The 12,642-nt window shown below is 37.4% G+C and overlaps 1 protein-coding gene across 1 annotated transcript; it reads left to right on the forward strand.

The window, feature by feature from the left end:
• The first annotated feature begins 417 nt into the window (after positions 1–417).
• On the forward strand, positions 418–12,359 carry LOC129413567 (protein SSUH2 homolog). Its single transcript, XM_055167281.2, has 12 exons — positions 418–574; positions 1,048–1,131; positions 1,271–1,346; positions 1,902–2,031; positions 2,173–2,233; positions 2,975–3,096; positions 3,256–3,318; positions 7,100–7,182; positions 7,277–7,369; positions 7,958–8,063; positions 9,400–9,507; positions 11,766–12,359. Exons 2-12 carry the CDS (start codon positions 1,050–1,052, stop codon positions 11,904–11,906), a joined length of 1,065 nt encoding a protein of 354 aa, XP_055023256.2. The 5' UTR covers positions 418–574; positions 1,048–1,049; the 3' UTR covers positions 11,907–12,359.
• Positions 12,360–12,642: the final 283 nt, after the last annotated feature.

Consider the following 12,642-nt stretch of genomic DNA (forward strand, 5'->3'; position numbering starts at 1 on the left):
TGTAATCCTTATATTGTACTGAAATGAGCTGTATTCCTTGAGGCTTGATCCTCCAATACCACTTTTTGCAGTGCATGCCAGGTTTGTGCTATGAATCTGAATTAAAAGTGAATTAAAGAATAGAAATGAAAAGAGGTTGCGTGTCTTGCCATGTTATTAGGCTATAGAGACAGAGGGCGGTTATGCAAATTTAAAAACCGTCATTGCTTTGTATAAAAGTATATTACTTTAGTTGAATGCTGCCTGTGGCAATGCTTTTTGTAAGGATAGTTCTGCATCTCACCCATTTCCATATGACACTTCCCTCGAGACGTTTATGTTAACTCGCACACGTCACGACTTGTGTTATTTCATGGGAAGGGTGACTACGATCTCCCACACTTTCCTCTCTCGTCCAATCAGGCTCTCAAATGTAAATCATATATTTCCTACAATACTGTACTGCAGTACATAAAGCTTGTTGAGCACACGCTCCTCACCAGAGGAAACCCTGATATTGGATTTGTAATCAACCGCATTATATGAATCTGTTGAAGTTTTCTTCTATTTGAGAAAAGTGCTGTTCAAGACAAAAGTAAGTTTGTTATTGCATCTTTCATTGCTTTATTGTACCATTTAGTTGTAGACTGGGGCGTAAACACCAAATGCTAATGCAACGATTCGCGCTAGTAGATTACATACAAAGTCAATGCAATGTTATTTTTGGGGGTTGGTTTCCCATACAGGTATTATACTAGTTTTTGCTGTCTTAATTTAAAAACATCTTATCTGAACATATATCAGTGCAATTGTTTTGTCTCAAGATGCACACCAGTATTGTTTTTTTTTTCCTAAGTCATGTTTGTGAAAACTCCTTAAATGTCCTGCATGGTCCTAGTCCTGGATTAATCTAAACCCTGTCTGGGAAACCGCCCCTTAAGTGTATATATATATTAGTTAATTAAAAAGTCATTCATAACATGCTCAGCAGTACTACGGTATAATGTTTTCTATCCTGTAATTCAATATTGAAAACTGCCCTGACCGGTTTGTTTGTATTTCATTCAGACATGTCGGCCGCACCTACGGCACCCCCTCCCAACATGTTCGACACAATCCCAGGATATGAGGGAACCCTGGCCGGCGGTGGAGGTAAGAAGCAATGCTATAGTTGTGCTCCTTATTAAACAACAAATAAAGTTCAGGATATAATCTTTATCTCAATTCAAACACACCTGTGAATGATTTCCTTGGTATAAGTATTGTATAAGTATTGATGCATCTTAAACAGGTGGGTATCTTCCACCTCCAATGCCAACTGTACCCATGCCTGTGCCCGAACAAGCACCAACTCCCCAAGGCTGGCAGTGAGTTTCCTTCTCTATGTTGTGATTTAACATGTTGCAAAAAATCTTATCTTGAACACAATTTCCTATGATATAAATGATACTATTCAAACATGCGGTTGTCATGCAAAGACCGTCATACTTAAGCATTTTCATGATGGCTACATTACACTAAGTGTTTTGTGAATTGAGTTAGTGCTAATGTGATTATGTTCATAAACACTTTAGCTCGATATATGGCTTTTATACCCAAATTGACTCCTTTAAATATTGCATCAGTTGCCTGTTTTTAAAACAGTGCTGTATATTGAAAATGTCATCTTGTTACATCTCTTTCTTTATAATAATAATAATAATAAGCAAGGATGTCATTCACTTACTGTAATCTAGACAGTATTTTTCTTGATTTACTTTGTGCATTGATTAGTGCGCTACAACCTGATTTTAGTGTCACGTTACTGGTACACCTAAATGTGTAATGGATTTCAAGATCCAGATTGGGAAATGCTGTACTTCACACCCTTGCATGCAAAGATCACCCATCTATTGATCTTATCTGGGTTTTTTTTGTAACAGCATTCCTTCAATCTCAGAGCAGAAAGCTCGTGAATCTCTACAAAAATACGTCTCCAGCAAGTGTTGCTATAGTTCTGCACCTGTTAAAGACGGGGTGATTACCAGCATGGAGACTTTTAATACCTACAGGGTGAGAACTGAGTCTTTGTTAATAAGAGCAAAATCATATTTTGTATAGACGTGTAAAATAATTGTAAGTGCATACATTATTAATGTTTTATATGTTGATAGTGATACTGACTTGAGGTTCTTGTTCTTCATCCATTTTCAGTATCGTTTGGAGAGTTTCACAGAGTCCAGAACATCTGAATGGAGTCAGGAGCCTTTCACGGGTACTTGAAGTCAAGGAAATTTATAATATCATCATTAAGCTTTTACTCCCGGCTAAAACCTTATTGTTTACGTTTTTGCTTAAAGGAACGGTTCACCCATCAATAACAGTACTGATTGCTCACCGTCATGTTGCGCCAAAGCCATGTGGCTTCTTTAGTAAAACACCACATCCTGCTTGACAGCCTTGTTCACCTTTCACATTCAGCGTATAGATGAGACCATGTTTAGGATCTCTTGTTAATATCCCCTTTTGTGCTTTACAAAAGAAAGAATTTGAGACTGCTTTCAAAAGACTTAATCAAAAGATTATAATTTTAACTTGAGGCGTTTCTTTAAAGTTCAAGCATGTCTTCTCTTGCAAAAATTTATTTTACTATTACAGGGTGGTTGTGTTCACATAGGCGAGAGCAATCATGTTCAAACAACATATAAAAGTGACCTTTAAGTTTTTACATATTCTTTTATGTGGCTGACTGTAGTATAGAAAAGGCCTGCCTTAACACATTATACTTATTACCACTCCTACCACCCCCATATATTGTTCAAGGTAGTCCCGCCTCAAATTCATGCCATTGGTTGAGACAGAATCTGATACGACAGATCACTCAAACTCACACACAGAAATATTTTGAAATCACCACAGAGCCATAGCATGTATATCTTCAGCACGTCTACTAATATAAAATGTAGATTTTACGCAAATAGGTTTAAACTGTTTTGTTGATGTCTCTGTGTGACAGGGCAGGTTGTGGATGCTGGTAATCAACCTGCGCCATCGCCGTGGCAGATTCCTACTAATCCTCCAAACTTCTTCAATGACCAGACGCAGAACATTAAAGTGCCTTATACCTCCTCAGTCAAGGTTGTAATAAAAACCAAAGATCATAAGGCCTCATTTATTTATGCATATAAACATTTTTGCAAGCATCTATACAATACATAGATGTACCAGCCACTCGGATTATATTTTACATTTATATTTATTTGTATTTTAAAGCATTATATTCTGTTTATTCTACAGAACTGTCACAAGTGTTTTGGAATCGGAAGAGGTACCTGTATCACATGCTCTGGAGCTGGAAACGTGAGTGACATCATGACCAATTGCATGCTGGGAATTGTATTATTCACAGAAAAATACCATATGTGTTTTGTGGGTTTTTTGTGTGCAGTTTGTATAATGTTTTACATTAAAGCTGTAATCTGTAGTTTTGGCCTCTCTATTGCCATCTCTGTTTGAACTATGCAATTGCGGTTATTTGCCCCGGTACTGTAATCTGTCATTATACATCGATTTGACAGAAGTATCTTAAAAGTCGTATATCTAAAGTAATATTTATATTTGATGCCTTTGTGCTGACTAAATAAAAGCGTAAATGTTTCAACACGCATTCTTGCCTGTTCAGAGGAAAATGTCCTCTCTGTTCCAGTATTTAATCACTTCAGACTCCCGGCTGATAACTTTTTTTGCATGAACTGTCATGTTCCCTTTTTAACTGGACAGTTTGAACTTTTATTGTTTTAACAACAGATGATTCCTCAGATGTAAGAATGCAATTAATTAACATATTTAAATGATGTCCCTCTTCCCTGAATGATCGTTATTTAAAACTTTACATATTAAACGCTGCCATCTAGATGATACGGAGCCCGCCTGGTTACCCCTTGGAAAAAAAACAAGACCCGCAAATCCGTGATCACGGTTTTGTAATTCGTCCCCTCAGTACTCAGTAACTCAGTACTCACGGATTATTAAACTGTTCCCTCAGTTTTACAAACCGTGCGCTCGGATTAATAAACCATACACACAAGTTAACAATCCATGCACTCAGATTTGTAAACCCGTACCCTCAGTTTTTGCAATCCGTACCCGCGAATTCATAAACCGTGCGCATGCTTTTGCAATCCGTTCTCACAGTTTTGCAAACTGGACTTGTAGCCCCTCCCTCATTTTAGAAATCGCTTTGTTGCTTTTAATCATGCTTTCCAAGCTATGTTGGATATTTTCAGAAATTAATAAAGTTTTAACTGTGTTAGGCTGTTTTATACGTTCCTAACTGGAAACGTGCTTTACGTTGTACGTAATATTTACGAAATATTTTAATTGGATGCTACAGTCCTTCGAATATTTAAACGTATGCAATTTAAATAGTTATGTAATTATATTTAATTACTTAAATACTTATTTGGTTAATATGTTATTATTGATTATACCACAGGTTTGTTGAATGCTGTATTCTGATTGGCTGAGAAATGTTCCGTGGGTATGCATTCATTTCTGATAACCGCACACCTAACTTGTCAAATGTCTTAAAAATAGACACCAGAGCAATGTTTGTGGTAACCGTGGTATAAGAGGAATAATTGACTCCGGTCCTTTGTATTTATTTGAAAATAATGCTTCGCGTCGTGCCGCATTGCACCTTGGGTGTGCATTATTTTCTTATAATTCAATGGAACGTCGTCGATTATTCCTTACATAACTATGTAAAATTGCAGTCAGCCAAAGACAAAATCAAAGAATATGTGCACGCTCCTCTTGAAAAGTTGACACAGTATGGTCATCCAACTCTCTATCATATTTTAGAAAATTAAGGAAATTCTCACTGAAAAAAATTATTAAGTGGCTTTGTAAATATCACTTAAGACAGAAATGCAAAATCATATACAAAACTATATTATCAAGGGTGTACAAAGACCCAGGCCCGGAGTGGGTAATCGGGAGAACCGGGAGAATTCCCGGTGGGCCGCTTCACTTTTGGGCCGGTCGAGTTTTTTTTTTTTTTTCATTTGTCACGTTAGTGAGTCTGTCTTCTCTTAAATGACACTTCACACGTTTCCCATTGACACTGCAGCGCGCAGCCTCTGCATGGGTTGTACCATGTGAAGGAATTTCCCCCTCCCCTCCCATAGAGTTGGTTCGGTCCATAGCGCGTCCAAGAAATCTTTTCTCCGGTAGGCTGGGCCGGCCCTACCGTAACAATACGCATCTGAGAGGAGGAGGGCGAAAAAAAACAGGTTGAAGAAAAAATCCATTGGAGGATGATGCTGCCAAATGTGACAAACTTACAGATTTATTTTCAAGAGGACAAACAAAAGTGACAACAGGTAACTTAAAGAGAAATACGCCTAGTAATGGTTAGCATTAGCAACGTAATTATTCGGCTAATACCGTTTTCAAACTATTTACAAGCCAACATTTTTTTTGTTAAAATATTAGCCTTTTGTGTATACATGCGATTCATAGACTTTGCAAATATTATGCAAGCAGGTTCTGAGCAGCAGATTAGCCAGTTCCCCGCTGAAAACGAGGAGGCAATGAGTAAACAATATGAATTAAAGTTATTTAACCCTCAGGTTGTGTTCAGAACCATATAACACCTTTTGTGTTCCCAGTCAAAAATGAGCAGCCCAAAAAAAGCTTATAAATCACTTTTTATGCTATATATTTACCCAATATTGGATTTAATATTTTTTGTCAAACTGTTTTCTTTTTTAATTAGGACTGGGTTTTATATTTCTATTTGCACCTGATTAATCATAGGCCTCATAGCATTAGCAATGCTAATAATTTATCAACCTTTCCTTGTGGAATAGACTCTAAACAGGGCTGGGTTGTTTTTGACCCATGGTGGGTGGGTAGTGGACAGAACACGCTGCTGGGTTAAAATTGACCCAATGCTGGGTTGTTTTAACTCAACTGTTGGGTTACTATAATCCATGGTTGCATAACAACAACCCATCATTGGGTTATTTTAACCCAGCATTTGTTCTGTCCAATATCTACCCACCATGGGTAAAAAAACAACCCAGCCCTCTCTAGAGTGTAGAGGAATATTTTGTTAACTTCTCATCTTAAGTGAAATATTATTTAACTTTTACCTTATTTGTTGATAGTATTAATAAAAACTATAGTAAGAGCTGAACTGTTGCTTTATTTTTTATCCAATTTGAAAAAAGTGCTAATTTGGAATAACACTATGGAAAAAGTGGGCCGGTCTTGGGCCTGAAACTCCCGGGCTGAAAAGTGGCCCCACTCCGGCCCTGCAAAGACCTTTCATAATGAACCGTTATGCGTTTATTACCTTAGAATGAGTTGTTTTTATCTACATACACCAAGAGCACCCTTACATGGAAGTTGCCATTTTGTGCAGCCATGTTTCTACAGAAGCCCTTAACGGACAAACTTCTTTTACTAAGCTGTCTCCGACGATGACATGTTTGTCCATGTGAGAACGGATTGCAAAAGTGTGCGCACGGTTTGTGGGTTCGCGGGTACGGATTGCAAAGGCTGAGGGTACGGTTTACAAATCTGAGAGCACGGATTGTTAACTTGTGCGTACGGTTTATTAAAAGGGCTGCATAATGATAAATCGTGACTAATCATTTGCAAAATAAAAGATTTTGTTTACATTATATATTTGTGTGTACTATGTGTAATAATTATGGATACATGAATGCACACGCATGAAGATATTTAAGAAGTATTAACATGTGTATATACATTTGTAGATTTATATATAATTTATATATTTAATCTATAAATATATTTTTTTCTTATGCATGTGTGTGTATTTATATATACATAATTATTATACACAGTACACACAAATATATGATGTAAACAAAAAAAATCTACAAACAACTAGTCATGTTTAATCGTTATCCAGCCCTAGGTAAGATAAGGTGATGGTTTTAAACAGAGATTTCTTTTCTACTTGCTCAATAACTGATTTTTGTTTTTTTTACCTGAATAAAGTTACGGATTAAAGCTTAAAAGAAAATTAGTACACAGTCCAAAAATTTTCTGGGAAAAACTTTTTTATGTGGAGTTGAAGTTGATCGCTTTTCTTGTGCGTGTGCAGAAAGTGTGTTGGTCGTGTCATGGTTCTGGATCTCGTCAGGCTCATGACCGCTGTATATCGTGCAGAGGCCGTGGTCGAACGAAGTAGGTCGAACCCCTCAAGCTAAATTATTTCAAAGTTCAAAGTTTAAATTCCAATGAAGTTCTGTAATCTGAATTTTTGTTTGTCATCTTTCAGATGTAATTCATGTAACGGCCACGGCACTCGTGATTGTGAAACCTGTCGTGGGAAGAGACAGTTGCTCGTCTTCATCAATCTCACTGTTAAATGGTATGATCTGTGTGTTGGATTAGTAGTGTTTATTAATGCAAGTGTCACTATTATTGCTTGTCCCGTTTGTGCTTGGAGACATGAATGATACTTTAAATCAGTTGCTTAAGATTTTAACGTGATTTAAACGGGTGACATATCCATAGATTTACATTTTAAAAGAAAGTCGTGTCATATCAAGGCACTACAGTATCATAAAGACTTAAGGTTGGGCTCTTTTGGGCCAGTTAGTAACCACCATCTGCATAAAATTTTATTAAAGCAACCAGCAAGGCTCACACTTTGGGATTTTCAGCCATTTTTTCAGACGAAAATCAGGTCCTGGACCACGATCAGTTCATCTCAGGTTATCATGTAAGATGCAATGTTTACAGGTCAAATCTTACCCCTCTCGATGTGCTCGCAAATTGGGCCACCCTTAGCATATCAGACATTTTTTTTTAAATTGGGATGATTACTTTCACAATACCCAACCTTTTTTACATTTAGCATTACAGCAGTGAGATTTGCACAGGTGACCATTTATTCCAGGTGTTTTATGTTATTTATAATATTCAGATTTGTTTGATATGGATTTGATGATTTTAGGAGCACTGAAAAAGATGATTTCGTAGCAGAACAATCGAGTGGTCTCAAAGTGCAGAATCTTGAAAATGTCTCAGGGAAGCAGTTGTTTCAAAATGCCCAATACATGGTAAGCACAAGCGTGTATATATGCATATACCCTCACCTAAAGGATTATTAGGAACACCTGTTCAATTTCTCATTAATGCAATTATCTATTCAACCAATCACATGGCAGTTGCTTCAATGCATTTAGGGGTGTGGTCCTGGTCAAAACAATCTCCTGAACTCCAAACTGAATGTTAAAATGGGAAAGAAAGGTGATTTAAGCAATTTTGAGCGTGGCACGGTTGTTGGTGCCAGACGAGCCGTTCTGAGTATTTCACAATCTGCTCAGCTACTGGGATTTTTACGCACAACCATTTCTAGGGTTTACAAAGAATGGTATGAAAAGGGAAAAACATCCAGTATGCAGCAGTCCTGTGGGCGAAAATGCCTTGTTGATGCTGGAGGTCAGAGGAGCATGAGCCGACTGATTCAAGCTGATAGAAGAGCAGCTTTGACTGAAATAACCACTCGTTACAATCGAGGTATGCAGCAAAGCATTTGTGAAGCCACAACACGCACAACCTTGAGGCGGATGGGCTACAACAGCAGAAGACCCCACCGGGTACCAAACGTTTTCCACTACAAATAGGAAAAAGAGGCTACAATTTGCACAAGCTCACCAAAATTGGACAGTTGAAGACTGGAAAAATGTTGTCTGGTCTGATGAGTCTCAGTTTCTGTTGAGACATTCATATGGTAGAGTCAGAATTTGGCGTAAACAGAATAAGAACATGGATCCATCATGCCTTGTTACCACTGTGCAGGCTGGTGGTGGTGGTGTAATGGTGTGGGGGATGTTATCTTGGCACACTTTAGGCCCCTTAGTGCCAATTGGGCTTCGTTTAAATGCCACGGCCTACCTGAGCATTGTTTCTGACCATGTCTATCCTTTTATGACCACCATGTACTCATCCTCTGATGGCTACTTCCAGCAAGATAATGCACCATGTCACAAAGCTCAAATCATTTTTAAATTGGTTTTATTGAACATGACAATTGTACTAAAATGGCCCCCACAGTCACCAGATCTCAACCCAATAGAGCATCTTTGGGATGTGGTGGAACGGGAGCTTCGTGCCCTGGATGTGCATCCCACAAATCTCCATCAACTGCAAGATGCTATCCTATCAATATGGGCCAACATTTCTAAAGAATGCTTTCAGCACCTTGTTGAATCAATGCCACGCAGAATTAATGCAGTTCTGAAGGCGAAAGGGGGTCAAACACAGTATTAATATGGTGTTCCTAATAATCCTTTAGGTTAGTGTATATCATTTTGATATAAATACAGGAGGAAATTAACTATGTAGTGTTTACAGTTGTGTGTTTTTGTGTAGTAATTTGTGTGTTTATTGTAGATATATCCGATTATGGGTTTTCCTGATGCTTCTGTCGCACAAGCTTCTGAACGTTTAGTACGAGAGCATCAGACAAAATATGCCCAAAACTCCCGCATATTACAACAGGTACCACCCTAGTTGTGTGTAGTTTGTGTGCTTGCAAATTAATAACTGGTAATGGTAAGGTTGTATTTGTTAACATTAGTTAAAGGGATAGTTCACCCAAAAGCAAAAATTCTGTTATCATTTACTTCAGGGATGGGCAACTGGCGGCCCGAGGGCCGCACACAGCCCGGGGTAAATTTTAAAGCAACACCATGTAGTTTTTTTACCTTTAAATAATGTCTCTAAAATTATTTCAGTGGTAAAACAACTTTTAACTGGACAAATTGTACTGTTGCTGCAACCTGAGCAGCCTCCTAGCTGCTACAAGCACACTCTGAAAGTGGCGGTGGAGGGTAGGAAACACAGCCCCGCCCCTTCCCCTGCCTGCAAAAGAGTGTCTGATACCAGGCACTGTTGCGCTTTTCAACCACATGAGGGAGCTGTAAGTCATTTTTACATGGAATCTACATAGTGTTGCTTTAATACGGTCCGCTGGATCATATTATACTTAATCAAATACTTTTAAAATTATGATTTTTGTATTAGGACGTAAATACTCCCAACCAGGAGGGGGCGCTAGGTCCTGCGGATCGTCACAGTAAGCATAGTCCCGTGCTTGGGCTTATGTGAAGACGAGGTCTTCAAGGGGTTCGAAAACCCGAGGTCCGACCCGAGACCCGATCAGGTTCGGGTCTAAAAGTTTAACGCGTGCCTCGGACACGGGTCGGGTACAATAATCGGGTCTCGGGTTATTTAAAATGAATGTGTTTTTGTCGAACGGACCCGAGAAGCCCTGAACTCTCGCGTGTGTGCGTCAATTTCTTTTTCAAACCTCTACTCTGTTTGCAAGAGTGCTTGCGACAGATATTTTTAAATGTAAATTTTAGCGGTTACCTTGGTGTCATTGTCATATAAACAAATGGAACAGCTCGCCAAATTTGTTGCGAGGCCACTGGGGCTGCAGACTGCACACACGTCAGTTTACATCCGGGTCCATTCGGGTTCAAAATAATGCCTCTGGTTTGGGTGACGGGTCGTATACTCGGGACAGAATTGCTCTCAGATTTGAAAGGTAAAATACATTGTTATTAACATTTTTTCAAATATTTTATTTTGAATTTATGTATTATTTATTTCAAAAAAATTTGGTTCTCTGAGGGCAGGATGACAAACTCCTCTATACCAGTTTAATGTGCCTTGCTTGTTACAGATGTTAAAGCAATGCAGTTAAGAAGTTTTATCTGAAATGCTTGTCCACTGAAAATAAAGTTATAATTTAGAATTAGCATAATTGCTAAGTTTTATAGTTAAAATCTTTAAAGACAGGCTACATATTGTGGTTTCTTAATAAAGGAAATTAAGAATGATGTAAATTGCGTGTGGTTCTGGCCCCCTTGGTATAAAGAAGAAAAATGCTGGCCCTCGTCATTATCAAAGTTGCCCATCCCTGATTTACTTACTCCCATGTTGTTACAAACCTGTATACATTTTTGATTCTAATTCTGAATAAAACAAAGGAAGATAATTTTAGGTATGTTTGTAATTAAACCGATCAGAGGCCACATTCACTTTCATAGTATTCTTTTTTTTCTACAATGAAAGTCAATGGGGCCTCTTTAATTTTTGGGTGAACTATCCCTTTAATGCATAGCTAACATGATTTATTAAACTTAGTTAGGCTGTTGGATGTAATGTGAATGATTACTGCATCGATGCAACAAATAATAGATTATTTAAAAAGCAGTGCTCGCACGCATTTCTCTATGAGATGTGCACGTGGAGGAGACTGTGTAAATGAAACACATTTTATATTTGCTGTCAAAGGTTTTTTAGGATGTAAAGCACTCAGTTGACACATTAAAGATGCCACCTCTTGAGACGTGTAAGGGAGAGAGAATTTTCTGTGTCTTAATATAAAAAATTGAGAATGCAACGCATCATGATGCATCGATATATCAGATTGAATTAAATCAAATGATTGACAATAACCATAATCATACCTTGGGAACGGTATCACAGAAAATTTTGTGGTTTTAAAACCTCGGTTTATCTTGAATCCGGTAACCGGCCCATGCAAAGATGAATAAATGCTGAAAACAATATATTGCTCATTGTTAGTTCATGTTAGTTAATGCATTTACTAATGTTAACAAAAACAACCTTATTGTAAAGTGTTACCAAAAAAACTTTGTTGTATCATCTTTTATCTAATATTATTATTTTAACCTAAAATTGCATGTCTTCTTTGAACTGAATTATATATTTTTCTCTTATTCTAGAGACAGACAATAGAGCTTATTCCCATTACCAAAGTGAACTACAAGTGGAAAGGAAAATCCCATTTTTATTATGTGTATGGAAATGAGTTTCAAGTGAACGCTGATGATTACCCAGCCACCTGCTGCTGCTCTGTGATGTAACAAATATCATCTGATATAACCCTACACATTTATATACACCCAAAAATACAGTACACACAACCACTACTGTGTATACAGCAACACTGGTTTATTTCATCTGATTTTGTTTTTCAGTAGACTGTGTTTGTGTATCGTCTGAAATGATACAATTCTGACTTGACAGTACAGACATACATTTGTGTTGCATTTAATTTCTTATTTTCTTATAACTGTTACTCAAATGTTTATATACTGTATATGTTATATATTCATTCTGTTTTTTTAGTTTTACCAATAAATCTGTTGTACAATTTTTTACCCTTCACATAGATGCATTTCCAAAGGTTGCCATTTAAACATCACAGGTCAATGTTGTAAAGCAGTACATTTCAACTGTTATGTGTAGTGGGAAAAAAACATCTTCTAAATCTGTATCTAGTCAGACTGAGCATTAAAACAACTAAGATTCATTAAAACTACTCATCACTTTGTGCCGTTCTTCTCCTCTATCTACTCTACCTGCTTGACTCATTTCTCTGAGGAAGAGAGATCTAGTACAAAAACTAAACTGGGTCTAAATCTTTGATCTGTGGGAATTAAACATGTTTGAATAGCTTTGGCTGGATCTTTTAGGTCAGACAGATGACCATGATTTATGAAGGAGAGGCACATTTAATCTGCTGCAATGTAAAACACAATGTATTTGTAACATTTAAATAACTTCATAATGTAATTGTGAGTAACTTAAACTGTGAAA

Source organism: Misgurnus anguillicaudatus, chromosome 5 (assembly GCF_027580225.2).
Source record: "Misgurnus anguillicaudatus chromosome 5, ASM2758022v2, whole genome shotgun sequence".
In the NCBI taxonomy this organism is placed as follows: domain Eukaryota; kingdom Metazoa; phylum Chordata; class Actinopteri; order Cypriniformes; family Cobitidae; genus Misgurnus; species Misgurnus anguillicaudatus.